Raw genomic sequence first — 25,056 nt, forward strand, 5'->3', positions numbered from 1 at the left:
TGGATTTGGGGGGGGAGCCTGGGCATGGACCCCCATAAAGTGCAGGACGTTGTGGGGTGAAAGTCTCCTCGAACCCAGTGCCAGCTCCAATCATTCCTCAGGTTTGCCAATTTCTACCGTGCACGCATCCTAAACTTCACCCAGGTGGTTTTGCCCCTTATGGGCTTGTTAAAAACCAAGGGGAAGAGCCCCAACAGTAGCAAACCAAGTACCAAGCTGAACTGGACCCTGGAGTGCCAGCAGGCATTTGAAAGGCTCAAGGAGCTGTTTACCTCTGAGCCCATTTTACACCACCCTGACAAAAATAAGCCTTTTGTGATCCAAGTCAACTCTTCTGATGTGGCTATGGGAGGGGTGATCCTGCAATGGGGTGAGGATGGAAAGCTCCACCCCCTGGCATATGTGTCTGTTCTCCATGGAGCGTAATTGGGCTGTTTGGGATAAGGAGGCGGCTGCCATCAAACTGGCCCTTACAACCTGGAGGCACTGGCTGGAGGGGGTGAGGGTGCCGTTTGAAGTGTGGACGGACCACAAAAAAATTGGAGGCATTATGCACACCCAGGCGCCTAAATGCCAAACAGCTCCACTGGGCAGTTTTTCTCTAAATTTTGGTTTACCCTCCAGCACCTCCCCAGGAAGTTGAACTTTCTGGCTGACTCACTATCCCACCTTCCGCAACATGACACCCAGAGGGAAGAAGTCATAGACTCAATGTTCGCACCCACCCAGTTGTGGGGTGGTGGTGGTAACTCACAGCTGAGCAAAAGCAGAAACCCCCATGGACATTGAACCCTGGATTTGCAAATTTAAAACAGCTTTTACAGAGGAGGACATGGAAGATGTTCAGACTGACAATTCAGCAGAGCTGAATGGGGGTGGCTGTTGGTACAGGGGCGGGAGGCTGTTCGTGCCTGTGGCGCTCTTGCTTATTGGGGAGACGGTTTTACCTTTCAACATATTTTGTGTACCTAAACTTAATAGATTTCTGCTGCCACCCGGAATTAAAAATTCCAAATCTCTCTGTCTGCTGGTAGAATGACCCAGGGTCTGGGCACTTCAGAGGACTATGTGGCCCCGAGGAAGAACTGTACTGATTGCTGGGATAAGCTTAAATAAAAATTGATTTATTTAATAAAGAACAAAATAGGTTTCTGGTTATTTTGAACTGTTACTGGAAAAAAAGAACATGTAAATATAACTGGCAAAACTTGGTGTTACAGTCACTCAGACTTCACTCTGACAGGCATAGTGTAATTTCTCTCTCTCATACACACACACACACCCAGTTAGCCAAACAGGCTAATCTCCTTGTCTTATTCACTCAGAACAGAATCAGCTCTTATAGTCACTGAGACTAAACTGTTTGCCTTATTCACACAGAAGCAAAATTCCAGTCACACAGACCATGCTGTCTCTTCAAACTTCACACAGAACTCTGTCTTAAAAAAAAAAATCTCCTCTCACACTCTCAGTCATCAGCCAATCACAGCACACTCATCTCCCCCTATCACTCCCCTTACATTACTGCAGTCAAACTCAACATTTAAAGATACACAAACACCAAAACATGGAATCATTACAGTGCTTAAAGCATTGAGGGGGGAAATCCTGATTTTGGGGCACGAAAATAAACTGGTGGGGCATTTTGGATACCTGGAAACCCTGCACCTTCTTCAGAGGCAATTCTGCTGGCATCAAATGAGGCCAGATATTTCCCAGTACATGGGTTCCTGCCACACCTGCCTAATGGGGAAACAGAGGCCAGGAAAGCCCCCTGAGACCATACAACCCCTTGAAACGCCAGAGTGGCCATGGGCAGTGATTTCTATGGACTTTATAACTGACTTACTACCCAGTAAAGGTAAAACAGTGATCTGGGTGGTGGTCGACATGTTCTCCAAGCAGGCACATTTTATTCCTTGCAAACAACTGCCCTCGGCCAAGTCACTAGCCAAGCTTTTCATGCACCCCATCGTGTGGCTGCATTCCATTCCTTGCAAGATAATTTCAGACAGGGGGTCACAGTTCATCGGCAAATTCTGGAAGGAACTGCTGCAAGTGTTGTGGGTGGAACAAGGTCTCAGCAGCCCCCATCACCCGGAGACAGACGGGCAGACTGAGAGGGCGAATCAAGCGGTAGAGCAATTCCTCCAGTACTTCAGCAATTACCAGCAGGACAACAGGATCGACCTCCTCCCTTATGCGGAATAGTTATAGTAACTCAGTGCCAATGGCCTCTCCCCCTTTAAGGCTGTGCACAGGTATGAAGGGGCCCACGGTGACTACTCAGGAGCAAGCCCAAACACGGAGATTTGCAAGCGTGGCGGGGGGACCTAAAGGATCGATGGTCCGTGATCCAAGAGACTCTGAGAAAGGTGAAAGAGGACTACAAAAAGCAAGCTGATAAAGGGAGAGCTCCTGAATGGGAGTTGCAACCTGGGGACTCAGTATACCTCTCCACAAAATTGGGGTGGGAGTAGATTGGCCCATTCAAGGTGTTGAGGATCTGGAACAAAGTGGCTGTGGAACTTGATTTACCCAAGGCTCTGAGGCACAGTCACCCTGCATTTCATTTCAGTTTACTAAAAAGGGATCTGGGCCCGAACAAGTGGAGACCTCGTCCAGCTGCTCCACCTCCTCTAATGGTGGATGGTGAACCCCACCAGGTGGTGGAAAAGATCCTCGATTCGAAGTTGAAATGGAACTGACGGTACTACTTGATTAAATGGAAGGACTTTGATGAATCACATAATGAGTGGGTGAACCGTGGACATGTTAGAGCCCCCTCTCTAACCCATGCATTCCATAACAAATACCCTCAGAAGCCGAAGGGGTGGGGGGGTCTTGGGGGGCAGTATGTCAGGCTCAGTGTGAAGTTTATGGTTCACCGGCCATAGAGGAAGGAAGAAAGGAAAGAAGGGTCCTTGGAAGTACTTAAGCATGAATCCTGCGAGGCACAGCCAAACGGAACACAGGTGAGCCCCAAACAGGCCTGGGCACTGCCTCACCTGACTGCTTGAAGGCAGCTGAGGCCGACACAGGAGCCGGCCAGGGAGAAAAGTCCCAGATGAAAACAGTTGCCGGAAAGACCTGTCTGTTCCCGGAAGCTGCAGAGGTGTGGACCGGACTGGAGGCCAGTGGGAGTCCTTCTGCACAACTGCTCTGAGCTTTCAAAAAGCAAGAGGCCAGGGGCACAAACCACTGCACACGCGCCCTTCGTTGATACGCACCTTGGCACCCCCGACCTTTGCAACATCCAGGCACCGCCAACCCATTGCTCTTCGGAAGGTGCTGCCACTTCCTGCCCCAGCCCTTTCCACCAAACACCGCTTCCCCCCGCCCCAACCCAAGAGCATGCAGTTTTCCAAGCAGGAAAGCACTTGAAGGGCACTGCAATATCCTCTAAGTGGGCAGCTGCTGAGGCAACCGACGGAAGAGCTTCCCAAGGATACAGGGCTGATCTGGTTTGGGGGCCCACTGGTGAAAACAGCACATTGATGCTGTTATTGTAGAGGAAGTGACACAGATACCCTGGCCTCTTGAAGGTATGGGGATGGAGGGGGGGGGGGTTTCAAGTGTCGGACTAGGACCAGAGGGAGCTGTGTTCAAATTCTTATGCAGGCTGAGTTTAGCCTACTGCTATGGGCAAAAAAAAAAAAAATAGAAGGGAGAAGAAAACAATTAGTTAGGGGAAGGTCAGGGTGCAAGGATAACTGATTCAATAAGATTGATCAAGACAGCTAGCCGTGTTAGCCTGCAGCAGTAGAAAAGAGCAAGAGTCCAGTAGCACCTTAAAGACTAACAAAATATGCGGCAGGGGAGGAGCTTTCATGAGTCACCGCTCACGAAGTGAGCGGTGACTCACGAAAGCTCCTCCCCTGCCACATATTTTGTTAGTCTTTAAGGTGCTACCGGACTCTTGCTCTTTTCTACTGATTCAATAAGTTTAACCAAGAATGTTTTTCATTTTTCAAATAAATGTATCTTCATCTTCCATGAGCTCTGGGAATGGTGGGTGGGGGATAAGCCAAGACACAAGATTTCACTCCACTCTTCTTCTGGCCATCCACATAAAATCCCACCTTTTATTATGGCACACGGTAACCAGCACTGATGTGTAAGATACCAAGGGGGGGGGGGAGGAGGGAGAGGAATACGAGTGGCGCAAAAGATACAGCCATACCATTAGCAAATACAAGTCTTTACAATGAAGTTTTCAAGATAAAAAAACCTTCGGGTTTTGCTTTTTTTTTTACACTGAAGTAACTGTACAGGTTTTCTGAAATTTGCCAGAATGAGTTTAAAAAGTAAAAAAAAGGTACAATACCTACAAGCAAGGGCTGTGGGTGTCTGAACAATGAAAGCAGGAGAATCCGGAAGGACTCGCGACAGCATCTAGCGGCGCACACAAGGACAGGGGAGCAGTGCACAGCAGGGCTTGAGCACCAGTCCCGGGGGCAGGGGGGGAGCCGGAGAGGAAAAGCAACGGCCAGACCACAAAGCACTCTCGTTGGGTCATGTTAAAGGTATGTCTCTCTCTCTTTTTTAAAGTATGAGGCATCTTAACTCATATAAACTCCCCTAATCTAAAATGAGATGGACCAAGGCCTACCTTTCTGTAAAGAAAAAAACAGAGCGGTCGGGGTTCTTTCTAAGTTCATGATGTGCCAGTGGTGAGGAACAAGCAGAGGGGCAGCCCCCTTTCTCTGAGCCGTTAAACTCCGGGGGCTCCCAGGGCAAGGGAGACACACCATGGAAGGGAGACACCCCACCCCCCCATGGCAGGGGCCAGACCACCGAGAAGACAGGCCCTCCTCCCCCGAATCCCACTTCACCAACTCTGATGAGGGCCTGTCCTCTTTGGGCCAAGGTGAAAAGCAAACTCTTGAGGGTTGCTTCAGGTTCCTTGCCAAATGCGGTTGAAATGTTCTCATGTGGCTTTCTTTTTTTAAAAAACACAAACACAAAATATGCCCCCCCCCATTTCCACACTCCCCCCAACAGTCTCTCAAGTGATGTCGAAAGCGCTTAACAGTCACTCTTCCAAAGTTTAATTGTTTTGTCGTTTTCTAGGGCTGCCGAGGCGATGATGTTCTCTGTCGGGTGGCAGGCTGTCGAGATCACAACGTCTGCAGGGAAAGGGAGAGCAGCACCCGTCACCTGCTTGCAGGGCATCCCCGCCGGCCACAAACTGGGGCCGTTCAGAGCCACAGTTCCAGTGCCCAGCCCCCTTCCCAGGCCTACCCGTGTCACCTTCCTCACCTGCTCGCCAGCCTTACGCACCTGAGCAGCGAGAGGCACCGGCAGGTAAGAGTGCTGGACCAGGTTCAAATCCAAGCTGACTGGGTGACCCCGGGCCATCCACCCATATCACACTTTGCGAGGGGGAGATCACGGGGAAGAGAGAACCCTGAGCACGGCTCTAAGCTCCTTAGAGGAAGAGCCGGATTAAAGGACAAACAAACCAGGCAGATCATCAGCCCCTGGCCCTAGCCGGGCCCAGCGTTTCCCATTTGCCTCACTGAGTCATGACGCACAGAAACATCAAACTTGGTTGTGGCATGAACTCCCATCAGCAAGAGCGCAAGTCACGGGATGCCCTGCTACAGCTCAGTGGCAGAGCCCCTGTCCCTTGTGCGCGGAGGGTCCCAGGTCCGGTCCCAGGCAGCTCCCGCCGTCAGGACTGCCGGGCTGGGAAGACCACTGCCCGGGCCAACCACGGGAGAGCCACGGCCAGAGAGCCCACGGGGCCCACGGGGCGCTGCAGGCAGGCAGCTCTACAGGATCAAACTCTCAGCATAAGCACAGCCACATGTTCCTTACGGGAAGGGGCACCGGTGGTGTGCCACGTGTTCAAAACCTTCATGGCTTAACATCAAATAAAGCTCCAACGTGTCCCAGCTCTTGGACTATTCTTATTATTAAATATACTATTCGTTATTCAATGCATAAGACACAATTGACACACAGATAGGCTAAGGATTTAAAGGAAACTTTACAATCCCAGAGGACTTCACAATTCCAAGAGAGACTGAAAAGCACAAATCCTCAACGTCCGCAGAGCAGGTAAATCCAGTCCTTGAGGCTTGAGGCAAACAACAGATGATGAGCTGCAGTCAACCCACTCGCTGGACTGTCCAATGGGTATCAGTTGTGTTTTGTGCATTGAATAGCTAATAATTGTGAAGTCTTTTATGAGATTGTAAAGTTTTCCTTAAATTGCTGTAAGTACATGTTCCAAGCCTAGCATCTTTCGCGATGAAGGGTCCGAAGAAGTAGGGCTGGGAAAGGCCTCTTAGCCTGATGGACAGATGCAGAAAAATCTAAGTGGCAAAGAGCTGTGACCACTGAACCTGCTGCTTCAGAAACCAGGCCGGCAGCATGGATGGCCCTGCGGAGGTACTGGAGAGCAGCTCCACTCTCAGTGGCAGGAGCTGGGTGGGCTGGAGGATCACACTGGCCAGCTGGCAAGCCACCACGGGACCAGGCTCACAGCTGGGGTGGGGCATTTGGGGGCAGAGCCCCACCACGCATGAGCCCCCCCCCCCGCTGCACCACCCCGGGAGGATGCCAGCCACCCCCCAGCGCACCATGCCCCTTACCTCTAAACCTAACAACTGATGGGGGGAGTGAAACTGACCAGAGGCAGCAGGGCGGTTTCCCTTTCCTTCCCCAGCCTCTCCCCACTGCTGCATGGGGGGGGGGGGGGGGGAAAGGGAAGCCCCACCCCCCACCAAAAGGTTTCTGGCTACAGGGCTGCACAGAACTCAACTGTGTTGCTCCCGAATCCCCCAGAACCTGCAACAGAGGAAGAGGCCCTGCATCTATGTGCAGCAGGGAACAACCTTCGACGGTCCCTTCACCACCCAGGACTGCCCCAAGCTCACTGTCTGGCAGCCCAGCAGCAGCTGAAGAAGGTGGCCTGAAGAACCAAGGGCTCCCCCCACCTGTGTGTCCTTGCAGCTTCTGTACAATCTCTTTCGTTTGGAGGTTCCAGATGTAAACCAGGTTGTCCTCTGACCCAGACACGATCCACTGAATGGCAAAGCAGAGTCACACAGTTAGAAGCCCACTCGCCCTGCCCGCCCAGGGTCTCCCAGGCCCCCTTGCGTCATGGCGCACGACGCCTTGAGGAAAGAGGCCTTCCACGCCTCTTGTGGAGCACCTTCGGGTCACTCTTCCAGGCAGCTTAATCTTTGGGGTGGGGTGCGTGTATGTGGGGGTAAAGTATCAGGAAAAGGTTACGGAAGCCTGCGTTTAGAGGTGGGGGGCTTCTGTGCTCTGGTCTCAAAGCACATTCTTCATTTCCAGATTTTTGCTTAGGCAGGCCCTCAACCTTTCCAGAACCCTCCCCCACCCTGAGCTGCAACCCACGACCTCCCCCAGCATCCGGGCAGCAAAGGAAAAGGGCCGGAAGCCCGGAGCCACAAGGAACGAGCCCCGGGCTGGGATCAGGGAGGAGTCCGTTTTGCCACACCCCCCCCCCCCCGCTGCTGCTCCTCCTCCTCTCAGCGTGTCCACAAAAATGTCGAGGAGGGACGGGCACACTAGCCCCAAGGAAGGGTAGTTCTGGAGAGAGGGCATGACTGAGCAGCAGACCAAGAAAAAACAAGCCGGGCTACAGATCGGCAGAGCCAGTGCCCCCTCCCCAACCTCGAAGCCCGGCCGCCACCCCCAACTCTTCAGAACCAGCCAGTGGGTTCACCCGTCCACAGCAAAGGGGGCAACAGAGCCGCCTTCTGAAGAGTCCAGGCGTGAGGCGGCCACAACCTGCCTGATGCTGCCCCATCCTGGGAGCCAACAAGGCGAGAAGGCTGCTCAAGGCTGGTCAACACCGCGCACCCTCTGTCCGGTCGTGGCGCCAGAACCCCAGCGAGCGGTGGAACCCGGGATGCAAAAAGAACTCCCGGTGTCCACTGGCTTAGTGGACTCAGCAGGACCATCCATTTCTGGAGTAGTACAGAGAACCACCAAGCTACTGCCCATCGGCCCACCCAGCAAGGACTGGGCAACCCTGGCTCTCGGGACGGCACGTCTCACCTTTCCGCCAGTCACAGAGAAGTTGGCAAATATGCAGTATTTCTCATTCTTGTGGCCAGTGTACGTCTTGAGGCACTGAAAGGCAAAATCGCAAAGTTGCACACAAGGGGCATCAGGGTGGAAAATCACAAGTCCCCAGGCGTACCTGTCTGGTCAGGCATCCCCCCCCCCAGACACCTGGGTCACTTTGGCCTCAGACAACCAAAGAGTCCACGTTGCTGACAAATTAACCCCCCCTTTGCAACGGCAGCCACATTTAAGGTGGCCGATGGCAGGCGTCACGTCTGTTGCAGCCCTTCCTAAACGGAGAGATGTGGGGGGGGAGGGGTTTCGCTTGTGCGGCAGGTGAGGGAACAAGGAAAGCAAAGCTCTCCGAGGGACACTCAACGTTCAAGTTCAAAACTAACCAGGCCTCCTCCCTTCCTTCCTGAGAGGGTCAATCCCTTGGAGGAACAACGATGGGCACTCACCTTTCCTTTGCTGTAGTCCCAGAGCTTGAGAGTGCTGACGGGGAGGAAAGCGAGAGAGAGAGAGACGCGGGCTTAGCAAGGCTGGCATGGAAGAAGAGGGACGTCCCCCAGAGCCCCTCCCCACTCACCCCTCGGAGTCACTGCAGCCGGAAGAGACCGGTCGGCTCTCCCACTCCGGAATCGGTGCTGCGGCCGTTCTGCTTCTCCAGACGCTTCCATCTTCACGCCACCCCCTTCTCTGTCCCCCACCCCCGCAATAGCTGACTGTGGCACAGACGGCGCTGGCCTGGGAGCTTAGAAACCAGGGTTCAAATCCCACCTTTGCCCTGAAGTGGGTTTTTTTGTTTTGGGGGCCTGGAGGCCTGCCCCCACCTCCCAACTACTGGTATTCCAAGGAGGTCTCCCATCCAAGAACTTGCCAGGGACGACCCTGCTTAGCTTCTGAGATCTGATGAGATCGGGTTTGCCCGGGGCATCTAAGTCAGGGCTGCCCTGAAGCTTTGGGCCACTTGCCCTCTCTGAGCTCCGGGCTGCAGGGAGGATGAAGCAGAGGAGGGGAAGAGACATCCAACACCCTGAGCTCCTTGGAGAAAGGAATCAAACTGGAGCGATAAAAGACACCCACCTCCCTCCTTGCAAACTGCTCCTCCTGAGCCCTTCATCTCTTCCTCTCCCACCCCTTCCTTTAAGTAAGACTAATCCTACTGGCCCTCCTGGGTCACTGAGTCAATGAAGGGCCACCAGACTCTTGCCAGAAGGGCAGAGACCCACCAAGAAAGCCAGTAAGGGCAGGAAGCGTGTTCTCACTGGTGGGCTTCAGTACTTCATGAAATTTGCTGCACTATGATGTGGCAACATCCACTGACTTAGATGGCCATGGGGAACTCACAAATTCTTGGAGGAGAAGCCTAGTGATGGCCGTTAAATATGACAACTGAACAGAGCCTCCATGTACAGAGGCAATATATCCTGAACAATACACACTGGTAACAAACCATAGTAGAGGCACACGGTGGCTTACAGACCCTACTTGTGCGCTTCCCAGCAGCCTCTGGATGGGAGGGAGTCTGTGCTCAGATAATTCACTCGCGATCTCCCCTGTCCTCTGTGCAGATGACCCACAACAACTCTGACTGCTATTTTACGGCTTACTGAGCTGGACTCCAGGTTTAAAGAGATCCTGTCCCAACTATGAATGGATGGAAGGAAGGACAGACTACAGAGGTATGCCCAGTTGGTAACATCAGGGGCCAAGCCAACTTTCAAGCCATCTCAGCCCAGGTGTTTTGCAACCCTGACAATTGGGACAGCTTTTTAAAATCTCGCCCAGCTACTCTTATGCAGAAAAGTTACTTTGCCTTAGAGAAAGTGTTACCTCTGAGAGGGCAGACCGCATGCTTCCAAAGGGGATCAAAGAAAATCCAGACCCACCCACCTTTAAGGCTAAGATGGTGCCAGGCAGGGAGCACTGAATAAGAGATCTCCTGACCGCTGATGTTTACGATTCTCTAAATTAGTCAAAGGACTGGACATTTTAACAACAGAGTTCTCACTTCAGCTCTGCAGACAGGTGAACTGATTTGGAGCTAACTCTGCAGAACTATTTTGCAGAGCATGAAGTGGACCTGGTGTGCGTGAGCGAGACCTGGGCCAAGGAGGACGAAACAGTTGTCCTGAAGCACCTCCCCCCCCCCCCCCCCCCGGTTTGTCCAGGACTGGTGAAGGCCCTTTGTCTGCAGGGCTCGCAAGGCAGAGATGTTCTACCAAGCATATGGCTGCGGACAGCAACAGTTTTTAACAGGTTTAATCAGTTTTAACAGCTAGCTGGTTCACTAATTGCTCTCCCCCCACCCCACTGCTGAAGTAAACTGAGGGACCAAAATTGTATTACGGCACTGCATGATGTTGGGTTTTATGATATTACTAGGAATAAGGCTCATTGTGGAAATAAATACAACAAGCTCTAGAAAGAGGCTCTGGGAGAGTGCCCTAGCCTTGGGCACTCAGTGTCAATCTGCTGTGGTGACCTCAGCAGGGTATGACACCAAGTCCACCATTTTTTCCAGAGGAACCGATCTCTGCTACCTGAAGAACAGTTGTAATTTTGAGTGATCTCCAGTCCTCACCTGGAGATTGGCAACAATGGTTCCCCATGAGGGAATGGCTGGTTTGGAGAGTGGAGTCTATGGCATTGTACCTGTCTGAGGTCCCACACCTCCTCAAACCCCACCCTCTCCAGGCTCCACCCATCAAACCCCAGGAATTTTCCAACCTGAAGTTGGCAACCCTATCTCCTTCGCAGCAAACCATCAACCTACCTTTATCTGCCCCTCTGACTTCAGCTTTCCATCTCCTCCCCCCTCTCTCCTGGAGAGCAGTTGTAATTCTGAGTGATCTCCAGCCCCCACCTGGAGATTGGCAACAATGGTTCCCCATGAGGGAATGGCTTGTTTGGAAGGTGGAGTCTATGGCATTGTACCTGTCTGAGGTCCCACCCCTCCTGAAACCTCACCCTCTCCAGGCTCCATCCCTCAAATCTCCAGGAATTTCCCACCTGGAGTTGGCAACCCTAACTCCTTCCCAGCCAATCATCAACCTTCCTTTATTTCCCACTCACTCTTCAGCTTTCCACCCCCCTGCAGCCTCTACCATGCTCTGATGCCCTGACTGCTACGTCATATTGGCGGCCATACAGGGGCCATCACAGCAGGATATAAGGACACAGAGTCCACCATTTTCTCCAGGAGAACTGATCTCTGCCATCTGGAAAGCAGTTGTAATTCTGAGTAATCTTCAGCCCTCACCTGGAGATTGGCAACAACGGTTTCTCCCAAGAGGCACTAAGGGTACCTCAAAACACATTTTACCTCAGAACAGCAACAAGCAAACTGTTTAGAATGTTAGAGGCAAAGGCCAATGAGGCCACTTATGCAAATAACCTCTGTGTTCTGACTGGCTATGGGGAGGGAGAGGAACAGCAAACTGTTTAGAATGTTGGAGGCGAGACTCAGGCAACACAGCCAGTGGATAGGGACAGCTTCTGAGTGACAGATCACGGAGCCAAAGACCATGAGCGCCGTGTGGAATGTTCAGCAGCGTGCCACCACCAACAGAGAATTATTATATAGAGAGATTTTTAGATTGTTGAAATGTATTTTGTATGTATTTATATGAACTGGTTGTGCACCACCTTGAGACTGCTTGAGGGGAGTGCAGTATAAAAGCCTAATGAAATAAAAAAGTTATCATGCAAACTATACAGAAGGAGGAAGTCACCTACATCTCATGTGTTGTCAGTGAGCATGTCAGGAAAGGAGCAATCCAGTCACTGCTGCTGCTAGAGGAACCAAGCGCACATTTTAGGAAAGGACTCAGCCCAGCCAAATGCAGGACACCTTCTGCAGCACCACAAATAGCAGGTGTTTATCACCAGAAGTCCTTCTGCCCAGCAGAATCTGACCAAGCACACTAATGCGCAAGACAACTGATCCTGGAGTCAAAGCTAAGGCTGATCTATCTTGGAGTCAACGGGCTGGAGACACAGATCGTGTTATCTTGGGACAGCAGGAACTGTCTTGGGACTGGCCCTACCTTCACAACAGTGTCACAAACCGCTCTGAAATCCCCCTCAAGGCACACAGCATGGGAGGCTGCTGCTTATACGTGCTTCTGTGTGCAGGACTGTGGTTGCTGGGATCCTGGCCATTGTTAAAGTGCAGGAAAAGAGGGCCCCTGAGGGACCGATCCGCCATTCTGCTTCCTTTGGGGAAAGCACAGAAGGGACAGCCACGCCCATTTGCCCCCCAACATCTGGTGATCAAGGAGGAAGCTGCCTCTCGAAGAGGAAGAACCACCTCACTACATGGTTAGGTTAAGTGCCCTCAGATTTGCCCAACCCTCTTATAATTTCTCAAAACAATTTGGCAGATTTGACACCTACTTGTCCAGAGTTGCTGCTAGAATGTATTTGCCATTTGGAGAGAATTTTACAAAAGACACAGGAGGATTGTCATCATCTGTAATGCGAGAGAGAGAGAGAGTCTTGTTATACATATTATGGCTAATTAGGTTTTGATGTCAGATTTTTTTGGGTAGAACACATCACACAAAATTGAACATAGATGACTCACCAATCAACGTTTTCAAACACTGGCCAGAAGCTGTATCCCAGATCCGACTGCAAGGTTAAAAAAAAGGAGAGACGCCATTAGAAATTGCAAAATAATCTATTTTTTAAAAAAGCTTCTGGAGGGACGCTTGGGGACCCAACACGGAAGAAATCTTGCAGTATCCTCCAGCAGATGTTGCCGTATCTTCCAGCAGATGAATCCACCTTTTTTTCCAGCGCAGCTAGCTTCATGTATTCTCAGTGGCAGACCTCCAAGGTTTCAGGCAGAAACGCTTTCTCTGCCAGACTACACAATCCCCCTTTTAACTGGAGAGGCTGTCAGGGATTGAACTGGGATCTTCTGCAAGCAAAGCAGGCGCTCTACTGCTGAGCTACACCCCTTTTTTTGCAGGCAAGACCGTGAACAGTCCAAGTAATGGAACAGACTATGAAGATGACAAAGCAGGTGTCTATCACACACTCATGGGCTGGGATGATGGGGGGTGGGGGGGGAAGCAGACAGAGCTTGCTTTCCGAGGAGGCACTTAAGAGATGGACACAGATATACTAGAAACAAGAGTTGTGAATCAACTGAAGTTCATGGGAAGCACAGAAAAGGAACCGTGTTCATTTCAGATGATTCAGGAGTGGTCCATCTCTATTTTTAACACGCGCACCCATCTCTCAACCTCACCCTGGAAAAGAGATGGTGGCGTTGCTTCCTTTACAGCAATCTCACCACAGCCACTCTTTTGAAAGCCAAGGGGAAGAGGTGGGCCACTAAAGCAGGACACCACCCACCACTGGCCAGACTGGCTGCCTCCTTCAAAACCTCCTTTGTCACAGTCATCCCCACCACGATCTGGGGGAGGCAGAGGAGACACTTTGGGGAGCCAGGATGCTTGTCAACCACTTCTCAGCTGTGAGGTCCACACACAACAGCTGGACCAGCCTTCCTTTCCTGCCCTCAACAGGGAGGAAGTGGCAGGCCGGGCTCACTGCAACCCACCCCCACAGCCAAAAGGCCATTTAGTCGCCACCCCCACCCACCCCCACTTACCAGAGGCCATCATAGCTGCTGGACACGATCAAAGAACCATCGCGGTTAAAATGTACCTGAAGGGAAGAAGAGAGATTTCATACCCACGAAGAACCCGCCTTCCTGGGGAGGGGCCCCGCTGCTTTATTTCTTGGGTGTCTGATGCCAGCCAGGGTGCTCGGCTCTGGCCTCATGCCCCAGACCAAGGCCTGATTTAGACATGGCTTTGCTGGGCAAAAACGCATTTTATTTTATTTTATTACTGGATTTCTAGCCTGCCCTTCCCTGCACATGCAAGGCTCAGGGTGGGGTACAAGTTAAAACAATATAATTATTAAAACAAATTAACATTATAGCAATCTAAGCTAAGATCAGATGGTGCTGTTAGGCATTAAAGCACGTAATTTATCCAGATGACGCTATGCATGCGGTGTAGTTTCTAAGGTTGGCACCCAATGCAATGAAGAGGGGGGGGGGGGGGGGGGGAGGCCAGGGGAGGCCAAATCTGATGGAACTTCACTTTGCGGTGTCGACCGTATGCCTGGTGGGACAGTTCAGTTTTACGGGCCCTGCAGAACGGAACCAGATTCCACAGATCCCAGATCTCATCTGGTGAGGCATTCCACCAGGCCGGGGCCAGAGCTGAAAAGGCTGCGGCCCAGGCTGAAGCAAGACACATATTTTGGGGGCCAGGGACCACCAGGAGGCTGTTATGCACAGAGCACAACGCTCTCTGGGGGTTGTACCAGGGGAGACAGTCCCGAAGATATGCTGGCCCCAGACCATGTCGGGCTTTGAAGGTTAAGACCAAGACTCTGAATTTGATCGGGCATTCAACTTGGAGACAGTGCAGCTGGCGGAGCTCTAGCTGAAGTGCTCGTAAAAACATACGCTGCCACATTCTGGACCGGTTGAAGTTTCTGGGCCAGTCTCAAGGGTGGCCCTGCGCAGAGCGAGCTATAGTAATCTAGCCTAGAGGTGACCGCTGCTTGGATCACCATGGCTAAGTTGAGGAGAGACAGGAAGGGAGCCAGTGTGGCAACATTTGGATCTGGGCCTCCATTGAAAGGAAGGCATCCGGAATCACTCCTAAGCGCTTCACGAGAGGCCTTGGTGTCAAGGGCTCACCGCCAAGGGCTGGAAGTTGGCGTCCCAGTCTAGGCTCACTTTGGCTCAGCCACAGGACCTCCATCTCTGCCGGATTTAGTTTCAGCCGGCTCTGCTTCAATCAACCAACCAACCACAGCCTCTAGACCCCTAGCTAGATTATCTGGGGCAGAATTCGCCCGGCTGTCCATCAACAGATACAGCTGGGTGTCATCAGGGTACTGGTGACAACCCAGCCCAAACCTCCATATCAGTTAGGCAAGAGGGCGCATGCAGATTGCTCCAAGGGGGACACTGCTCACCAAAGGGTGGCGGCGCTGAAACCTTCTCCCCAAGTGCTACCCTCTGTCCCCGACTGTGGAGAAACGAGACAAACCATTTTAAGGCTGTCCCATGAATCCCCACATTGGCGAGGTGGTGGGTCATTAGGTCATAATCGACTGTATCAAATGCTGCTGTCAGGTCAAGCAAGAACAGCAGCACTGACCCGCCCCGATCCAGGTGTCTACGGAGGTCATCTGCGTGGGCAACCAAAGCCATCTCTGTCCCATAGCCAGGGCAAAAGCCGGATTGAAAGGGATCAAGAACTGAGGCATCATCCAGAAGTAAATGGAGCTGTTCAGCTGCTGCTCTTTGTCCAGGAATGAAAGATTCAAAATTGGGCTGTAGTTGGATGGGTCAGTAAGATCCAAGGATGGCTTCTTGAAGAGTGACCTCACCACCGCTTCCTTCAAGGCCCCTGGGAAGATCCCTGAGTTCAGAGACTCCCCCAAGGGGGACCTGAATTTCATCTCGGCTGGCTTTCACCAGCCACGATCGACATGGGTCTAGGAGGCAAGCGGTGGGCTTAGCATCACCCAGAATTCTGTCAACCTCGTCTTGGGAGAGCAGGCTGAATTGATCTAATTCTAAATCCAAAGACGGCCAACGGGCCTCTAGTTCATATACTGTATCAACATTTGCAGGCAGTTCCTGGTGGAGCAATAAGAGTTTATCCGCAAAATAGTTCGCGAAAGCCTACTAGCTAATCCCCAAATTTCTAGGGTTTTTTTGGTTCCCTCTGAAAGGGAGGTTAATGATCTAATTACGCTAAACAGTTGAGCCAGGTGAGAGCTAGCGGCTGCAACAGAAGCCGCATTTTTTCTTTGCTGCCTTCACTGCCACCTCATAGGATTTCGTAAACGTCCTATTAGATGTTCTTGTAGCTTCGTCACGAGTCCGTTCCCAAACTCGCTCTAGGTGTTTAAGTTCCTGTTTCATCCTCCTGAGCTCCACGTTATATCAAGGAGCCAATTTGGTACGGGAGCAAAGATGGTGCCGGGGGGGGGGGGGGGGGTTCGGTGGCTCCAGCACACCTAACAAGTCGCCTGGGGGCATCAAATCCCACAGAGTGTTCCGGAAGCCAACTGGATCCATCAGTCTCTGCAGGCGAGCAGAAGTCAGCTCGCTGCCTGAGCAGGGAGGGGCTGGGACACTCAAGACAAAGCGGTCCGGCCGTGGCACTGCATCAATGGCATCCATGTCCACATCTGTCCCCACCCCGAAGATCAGATCCAGCTTTTGGCCCACTTGATGTGCGGGACCTGATACAACTCGGGGGGACTCCCAATGCTGCCATGGAAGACTCGAGGTCCATGGCCTGTGAGGAAGCATCAGCATCAGCATGAACACTGAAATCCCCCAGAACTATTAGTCTGAGGAACTCCAAGGCCCAGCCTGATACAGCTTCCAACAGGTTATCTGCTGGCGCGCTAGGCTTATCGGTACACCAGCCAGATAGCCACAGTCTCCTCGGTTCCCCATGCCAGACCTACACAATCAATGCAGATCTCAAAGGCGGGGAGTGGTCTGAAGGAGAAATACTCTCGAATGACTATCAACCCCCCCCCCCCGACCTTTTGTCTGGGACTGATGGAAGATGGAAAACCTGGGGGGGGGGGTGAGTTCTTTCAAAGCGACCGTTTCACCTTCGCTCACCCAGGTCTTGGTCATGCAGACCAGGGTCTGCCTTATGGACTGTAAAGTAGCTATGCAGAATAGCGGGCTTATTATTGATGGACCTGGCATTGTACAGCATCAGTGTCAGAGAAAGGTTTAATTTCCTAGCCAACATGTCACCCAAAGAGTGGAATTCACTGCCACAGGAAGTGGTGGCGGCTACAAGCATGGACGGCTTCAAAAGGGAATTAGATAAGCATATGGAGCAGAGGTCCATCAGTGGCTATTAGCCACAAGGTATAGATAGGGACTCTGGGGCAAGTGATGCTCGGTCTTCTTGGTGCTTGGGGGGGGGGAACAGTGGGAGTGCTTCTAGAGTACTGGCCCCACTGGTGGACCTCCTGATGGCACTGGTATTTCTGGCCACTGTGTGACACAGAGTGTTGGACTGGTTGGGCCTTTGGCCTGATCCAACATTGGCGTCTCTTATGTTCTTATGATAGGACGAAGGTCGGTACCTTGTCCCACCGACATACCTCCCACACACCCCAATCACTGGAATTCCCAACTCCATCTGGCCTCCCCCAGACGCCAAATCCAAGTGCACAACACATCACACTCCCACACAGTAATAACAAATTTATCAAAATTAATGTAAGTAAAATAACAGCCTCACCGTTTCCCTCAATCCCTCCCACCCCCCAGAGCCCAATAATAATTATAAGTCCCACCCTACTCATGGATTTGGATGGTACATGTGCCTGCGCTGGGCAAAAAACACTCTCCTGGTGATGCAGTGTCAATAACAAGCCACTGCTTAAAAATTAAAAAATTTAAATATTTTATATATTTTTTGTAACAATTAAGTCTATACAGTCTCAACTTGTGTTAAAGCTCAAAAACTATCATGGAATTAAGATGATAACTTCTAAATATATAATTTGAGACAACTATCCTGCCAAGGCCTGACCGTGATCACAAATATTAACTGGTGAGGAAGAGTGGCCAGTAGTAGTCAGAGTGTCAGACTAGGACCCAGCCACCACCTCGGAGTGGGAGTGGCTCTCCAGGTTCTCAGGGTGTTTTACAGGGTGGCTTGAGATAATCATTTTGGTTGTCCTCTTCAGCACTTGTTCTGTTATTCCATTGGAGCCCCACATTAGGAGGATGTGTGTGTGTGTAAAAACTAATATTTCTCGGCAAAACTGGAGTTCCTTGAGTTTGTAGAACTCTATATTTTAACTGTGGCTGGTCCCTCCCACCCCCAGATGCCTGCCTAAAATGGAAAGGTGGGGAAATACTGGGATTTGACACTGCAATTTTTTAAGGAGGAGAAAGAGAAGAGGAGGATGAGAGGGAGGAGGAGTTGGATTTATACCCTGCCCTTCACTCAGAGTGGCTTACAATCTCCTTCCCTTCCTCCCCCCACAACAGACACCCTGTGAAGCAGGTGGGGCTGAGAGAGCTCTAAGAGAACTGCTCGAGAGAACAGTTCTGAGAGAACTGTGACTGACCCAAAGTCAACCAGCTGGCTGCATGTCAAGGAGTGGGGAATCAAACTCGGTTCTCCAGATTAGAGTCTGCTGCACTTAATCAGTGTAGTGGTTAAGTGCATGGACTCTAATCTGAAAGAACCAGGTTTGATTCCCCACTCCTCCACTTGGAGCTGCTGGAAAACCTTGGGCAAGCCACAGTTCTGTCAGAGGAGTTCTCTCAAGGAGAATTCTGGGAAGAGCTCTCTCAGCCCCACCTACCTCACAGGGCATCTGTTGCAGGGAGGGGAAGGGAAAGGAGATTGTAAGCCGCTCTGAGACTCCTTTGGGTAGTGAGGGGCAGGGTAGAAATCCAAATCTCTTCTTCTTCTGGGAGGCAGAGAGGAATGAGCAAACTGGGAAGTTTGGCGGCCCTGCCCTCTACTCCCTGCGCTAAGAGGCAGCTCCAGCTCAGAAAGGTCTGTGCAGGCAGGGAGGCGGTGGGGAGGAGAGAAGAGAGCGGGCTGGTTCTGGCCTGCAGGCTGTAGGTTTGACAACTGTGTTGTAAGCTATTTTGGGTCCCCATTGGGGAGAAAAGGGAGGTACTACGTCCGTTTCAGGGTAAATGGCAAACTGTTCCAGAAATCCCTGCTTGCCAAGGAGGTTCTGACAGAAATCACACTAAGGGACTGGGAAGTGGTCACTGAAGGACATGGGTTCAGAGACTACGGAAAAGATGGCCCAGTTTTCAAGAGCAGTGGCTTCTTCTGCAGCAAGCAAGCATACAGAGCACTCGCCTCCTTTGACCAATCCGTGCTCACTTGACAGACTGGCTGGGAACCAAGCCAGCATGAAAGCTTCTCTCTCTCTCTCTCCTCAAGTCTGTGAAGAAACAGGAAGACGAAGGCAAAGAGTGACTGAATTAGCTACGCAACCCACTATTCTAAGCTACAGGCATTCGACGAAGGGAGTTCTGACTCTCAAAGGCTGATGCCCGGGACATTTTCTGAGTCTTCGAGGTGCTACAGGACATGACTCTGGCTCTTCCTCTACGAGACATTTCTCATGCTGACCTGGCTGAAGTGGTCTTTTTCCTTTGTGTCCATAAGATACATTTTACATCTACAACTAAAATATTCAAAAATATCATCACTCGTTTTGTTATATTTGTCCCATGTGCTGTTGAGGAAAAACGCCCAAGTGGCTGGCTCCAGCTCAGCAGTCTCAGAGTCTGCGGGTGGTGGTGGCTCTCCTCCACACAAGTCTGCGTCCCAGACTGCCAGCACGCCCACCCATGCGGCACACTCCTACAGGCCAGCACATAGAACAGGTACCGTGGGATTCGGATTTCAAATCTACCAGGCGAACCAGGTCTGTGAAATCTCAGTGCTCAACATACGAATAAGCCACCTCTCAGTTTTGCCCAGCTTCAAATCCCAGGAAGTGGCGGAGCAGCAGGCCGGCACGCTTACTGGGAGAGAAGAGACGGCCGCCCAAACCATCCCCAAGAACTTACAGCTGAAACGGGGTCAGAATGCGCTGGCAGTGTTTTGAGGCACTTCCCTGTCTTCACGTCCCATATCCTCACGCTTTCGTCAAACTGCAGGAGGAGCAGAGAGGAATTCAGAAGACGCCGTTTCCCTCCAGCCCCGCTGTCAGCAGCCCGTTTCTCAGCAGTGAGCTACTCCAGAGGCTGCTTTGCTCCAGGCCTCGGAAAGGCTGCTCCACTCCCCGCTTCTTCCCGAGGCAGGAAATCAAGAGCTCGAGCCCCCATCCTCTCCCCAAGCCTTCCCTCCGTTCGCTCCCTTTCCCCACCCCACCCCAGGGCACGGTCATTCCATCACCCAGAGGTGGGTGGCCTCTCTCTACATTATTCCCGCTCCTTGCCCTCACCCAAGCCCAGCTCTCCTGCTCTGCTCCCCCCCCCCCCGCCAACCCTTGCCCTGGAGGCTGCAGCCTCTCCTTCGCAGACACCGCCTGTTCCTGCCCTGCCCACACCCCAGCTTCTCAGCCTACTCTCCACTCCAGTCTGCAATGCTGCAACAGTCTTTTATGCCCTGCCTGGAGCCGTCGCTCACTTGCTTCCTCCCTGACAGCAACTATAAAGCTCTCCACATTATTTACTGAAAATATTTATAAGCCTGCCTTTCTACCCGCAGGTGTGCCACCTGGAGCAGCCCCCCTCTTGCGGCCCTGCGGCACCACGCATGCCCAGAGGAAGGGCAGGCGGAGGCTGCCCTGCCTGCTCCCTCTACACGAAGAGGCCAGAGCGCTGAACCTCCTCTCCCCTCCATGCTTACCGAGCCCGAGACAATGAGGTTCGACTGGGGGTTGAAATTGCAGCAGAAGACATAGTTGCTGTGCCCCTTCAGCGTCTTCAAGCATTTGCCCTGAAATAGATGAGCGAAAGAGAGTGTCATGTATAGGACCTCCCCAGAAGCTGAAGCACGCATATTGGACTGGGGTGTAGATGCAACCCTAAACTCTGCCATTTGCTTTCGTGTGTGTGGATTTTCTCAGCACCAGCAACCCATCTGCAACATCAGCACACTTACTCCTCTCACAAGCCTGCAGGGACAAGACCTTTTCCTCACTCTCATATTACTCAGGGTCACTCCGCAAAGCTGACTGGCAGCTGGGGCAGAACAAAAGGAAGTATTTCACACAAGGCATAATTATGGAACTCTCTGCCATAGGTTATGGTGATGGATGCTAGCTTACAAGATTTTAAAAAGGAATGGCAGACAGGATGTATCAATGGCTATGGGCCACAGTATGGTGATGGATGCTAGCTTACAAGATGGAATGGAAGACAGGATGTATCAATGGCTATGGGCCACGACTTTTAAAGGGGACTTCCATGTTCAGAGGCAAGTACCAAGTGCTGGGGTCGAACATGGGAAGATGCTGCCTGTGAACTTCCACGAGCATCTGACTTACTGATAATGAAGGCAGAAGCCTAGATTACTTGGACCATGATGTTCTTCGGGTAAACAAGAACAGCATTAGTTATTCCAGGCCTTTCCACCGGGAACTTCAGTCACAAATTTACATGCACTGTAATCCTGCCAAAAGAAATCCCTCACAACTCCTTAAACTTGAATGGCAGTCACGTTAAACAAGTTGCCAAGGTTAAAAAAAAAAAAAAGCATGTATAACTCTTAACAGGCTAAAGGCTGGGGAGCAAAGTTTCATGGGAAGAATTCTACTCTCATTATCAGCTGAAGACCCTCTTCCCCTCCACCAGAATATCCACTGCAGCAGACTGACACAGCAACTACACTTTATTTCAAAAAGGAAAGAAGAAAAAAATGAGAGAAAAAAACTCAAAATCCAGCAACTAAAGAGAGCTCCGACTCTGCTGTCTTAAGCAGTCACAACACCATCTAGTGGAATGAATCATGGACGACCAACGAAGTTTGTGGCAGTAGGGTATGAGCTTTCTGTGAGTCACTGCTCAAAATTTGTGGCATACCCTGCCACAAATAGTGTTACTTTATAAGATGCTACTGGACTCTTGCTCTTTTCTACTGCTACAGGGAAAGTGTGTGACCAAAATTAGACATGCTTGCTTTGATATCCTGATGCTTACATCTGACAACAATCTTTGAGAAACTTAACTTCCAAACCAGACACTTTCAAGAAAGAATTAAAATTAGCTTAATATTTCTGTTATGCATAGACTGCCTTGAACACTTCAGCAGGTATTTTAAATAAGCAGGATATTAAAGGAAGGAAAGGGACGGGAGTGGAATGTCATTGGAATTTTTGATCTATCCTTAACTTCAAGAGGAGGCTCAAGGCTGGGGAGAAAACAAAAGTCCAATGGCCCCTGGAAGGTTTAGCAACACTTATTCCAGCTTGAGCTTTCATGAGTCAGACCTTACTTCTTTACTTGTTATGCTGGAATAAATGTCAGAAGTCCAGAGGCACCTTGAAGACTATCTCATTTTCCTACAATGGAATAACACAGCTACTCCTGTGGAACTGGGGGAAATAATCTCAGTTAAAGACCCTGTCAAGGTAAAAGGGTTTGTACTGAAGCCCAGCTCAGGATCACAAGTAGCCTTAGCTAGACTAGGTAACAGGGCATTTAACACTATTGGTATGTAACTGTAGCAACTGTCCAACAAGTGGAGGCAGAAGACAGGGGAAGAAGTGCATCTTCAGGCCTCTTACCGAGCTCACATCCCAGATTTTTAGAGTTTTGTCATCAGACGCAGAGACGAGGAGGTTGGAATCTGATGACCAAGCAACATCGGAGATTCCCTGTAACAGAGAAAAGTTTAATTTGTTAAAATGTAAATTTGTGAGTATCTCATGTATAAATCATGTGAATATTATCCAGAATAAAGTGGCAGAATGAACAGATCAAACGGCCTTATACTGAATCAGACCTTCTTGGTCCCTCAAAGTCAGTACTGTCAACTCAGACTGGCCGTGGCTCTCCAAGGTCTCAGGCAGAGCTCTACCACTAAGCCACAGCCCCTCTAATTCTGGACGGATGGGCAGAATAAATAATATTTTTAATGCTCACCCAGATTAAAAGCTCCTCCACTTGGAAAGATACAAGACATACACTAAAACTTTCTGCTTTACAACAAGGATCAAACTACATGGCAGGAGGCATTCCAAAATATAACAACCCCCACCTGAATCAGACAGCTCAAGAACTATACCACCTTACACTGCACAAATGTGTTGCTGGGCTCCCAGTTCTGTTCACATTTCCCTTCAAAAAGATGGCAAGCAGACCCATTTCACTTTCATGCTTCCAATTTGCATAAAAGACTGGCAAGGCAGGGGGAAGAAAGGACACACTATTCCAAAGCCAAATGTGCAACAGCCTTGACCCCAAAGGCTACCAAGGATTCCTTCCCGGCCAGCAGCAGAGCAGACCTGCCATTCAGCAGCCCCTCACTTGCTCCCCCACCCCACCCCGGGCAATTCCTGAAGTCAGCAGATCAGCACTTACCAGTTTGTGGCCAGATATTGTTTTCTCAAATTTGCCATCATAAGCTCCCCAAATTTTAATAAGCTTATCAGCAGCTTTAAAAAAAAACACAGAAACACCATCCATAAAAAGATGAACGTTACACACCAAAAGTCTCTCCTCACCCCTCTCAACAGAAAGGGGAACCAGAAAAGATTTGCAAAATATTTTTAAATGTAAATGTATGAAAATCAGAAGTTCTGTGTGTTGAAGTTTACATATATTATACAGGACGTGCAATTTAGCTTCCCTCAGCTGAGAGTTTTAGTGTCTTATCAAGGGCACAACAGCCCTGAAAGAAGGCACGGAAGGCATGTTAGTGGTGGGGAAAGGTGTGGGCCCCATCACAAGAGGTACTTACAAGAACTGGCCAGCCACTCCCCATTGGGGCTGAACTTTACCGATGAGACAGCTTTTGTGTGTCCTGCCAATGTGAACTTCAAGGCGTAGTTTGGTTTTACAGGGGCAGGCTGAGGAAAGAAAAGCCAGCTTTCAGAATGACAATAAACGCTTCACAGCTGGAGACACCAAGCCCAGGGCTGCTCACCAGCCACGTACACAGGCCTGTCAAGGACTTCACAAAACACACCCCGTTTCAGCAGTCCCAGGAAAGCAGCACAAACAGGAAGTGTGCCAGGCCTTTGGAGGGCCATAGCACAAGACCGCTTCTGGCTTGGCAGGTCAGATTGGGCAGACGTACAGTAACCTTGGGTCACTGTCTGGTAGTTTATGGAGCTGTGTGGGTGGGGGGCGATCGGCTCCCCACAGGCACAGCCAATCCTAGCTGGGCTGCCCTCTCCTGAGAAGGCAGCGCAGAGCTACGCTGGCAGGGACTGATGGGATCCCCATGGGCACAGCCGATCCTGTGGTCCTGCGGGTGGCAGGAGAAGGCAGCGCAGAGCTGCGCTGGCAGGGAGCTCTCAGCTCCCCACTGACCCAGCAGATCTTGGGCTGGCTTCTCTTGCAGTCCGGTTTAAACCAGGCTGTGAGAGAAGCCAGCCACAGCCAAGGTGGCAGGGAGCTCTCAGCTCCCACCCACCCCGGCTGATCCTCGGGCTGACTCCTGCAGGACCTTTGAAGTTTAAAGGAACTGCATAAGCCTGCCCGACAAGCAGCTGGGCTGTTTTCAGATCTACCTGAAATTCACAAATACATCCAGGATTCCCCCCCCCCCCCAAAGAAAACCCAGATGCATTTGGGAAGCCAAAATATACCCTAAAAGACCGATAAGATGTTTTCCAGGTATATTTTCAGCTTGGGTAGATCTGAATGCACACCCCTAGCAGCCTCCAGTCCGCCTGATCCTTTAACCTGGAGACAGCAGGGATTGAACCTGGGACCTTCTGCGTGCAAAGCAGATGCCCTACCACTCAGTTGTGAGCCCCTCTCTGTCTTTCCAAACTAAGCACTATACGGAGATTCAATTTAAGCATGATGTAAGGCACAATTTATTCAGAACACATCAGCTTCGCATATTAATACATGAGTTCTAAATGGAAGGTATCCCCCTCCTCCCTGGAAAGATCTTGGGAGTCTGAGGTATAAAGCCTGAGGCACAACGTTCTTCTGGTCTGAGTGTGGATTAGGAGAAGACCTGGGTTCAGATTTCTACTCGCTCATTTGATGATCTTGACCCAGTCACTCACTTTCAGCCTAACCTACCTCACAGGGCTACTGTGAGAATAAAATGGAAGAGGGTCAAGCGATGTTTGCCGACCTGAACTCCCTGGGAGAAAACCTGGACAGAAATGCAAAAGCGAGCTCCCTGTCCAAAGGCAAATTCAGCGTTTGGATTAATCATGAAAACCACTGTACCACTATTGTTATTAGGAAGGAAACTGAACACACACAGTGCCAGCTATGGGGAGGTGTAACAGGTTGGTGCTGAG

At 50.9% G+C, this 25,056-nt stretch overlaps 1 protein-coding gene across 1 annotated transcript in view; it reads right to left on the reverse strand.

Moving 5' to 3' along the window:
- Positions 1-4,185: 4,185 nt before the first annotated feature.
- The window catches only part of WDR5 (WD repeat domain 5), a 21,439-nt gene continuing 568 nt past the window's right edge, over positions 4,186-25,056 (reverse strand). The window contains exons 2-13 of the mRNA XM_015406740.1: positions 23,529-23,637; positions 23,150-23,223; positions 22,354-22,443; positions 20,475-20,564; positions 19,691-19,774; positions 13,679-13,734; positions 12,641-12,687; positions 12,451-12,526; positions 8,511-8,544; positions 8,041-8,115; positions 6,948-7,035; positions 4,186-5,129 (exon numbers count right to left, since the gene is read on the reverse strand). Coding sequence (XP_015262226.1) covers positions 5,029-5,129; positions 6,948-7,035; positions 8,041-8,115; positions 8,511-8,544; positions 12,451-12,526; positions 12,641-12,687; positions 13,679-13,734; positions 19,691-19,774; positions 20,475-20,564; positions 22,354-22,443; positions 23,150-23,223; positions 23,529-23,637 — 924 coding nt within the window. The 3' untranslated portion in view covers positions 4,186-5,028. The remainder of the gene's footprint in view (positions 5,130-6,947; positions 7,036-8,040; positions 8,116-8,510; positions 8,545-12,450; positions 12,527-12,640; positions 12,688-13,678; positions 13,735-19,690; positions 19,775-20,474; positions 20,565-22,353; positions 22,444-23,149; positions 23,224-23,528; positions 23,638-25,056) is intronic.

The sequence above is a fragment of the Gekko japonicus genome, unplaced genomic scaffold, assembly GCF_001447785.1.
Source record: "Gekko japonicus isolate JY-2015 unplaced genomic scaffold, Gekko_japonicus_V1.1 scaffold427, whole genome shotgun sequence".
NCBI lineage: Eukaryota > Metazoa > Chordata > Lepidosauria > Squamata > Gekkonidae > Gekko > Gekko japonicus.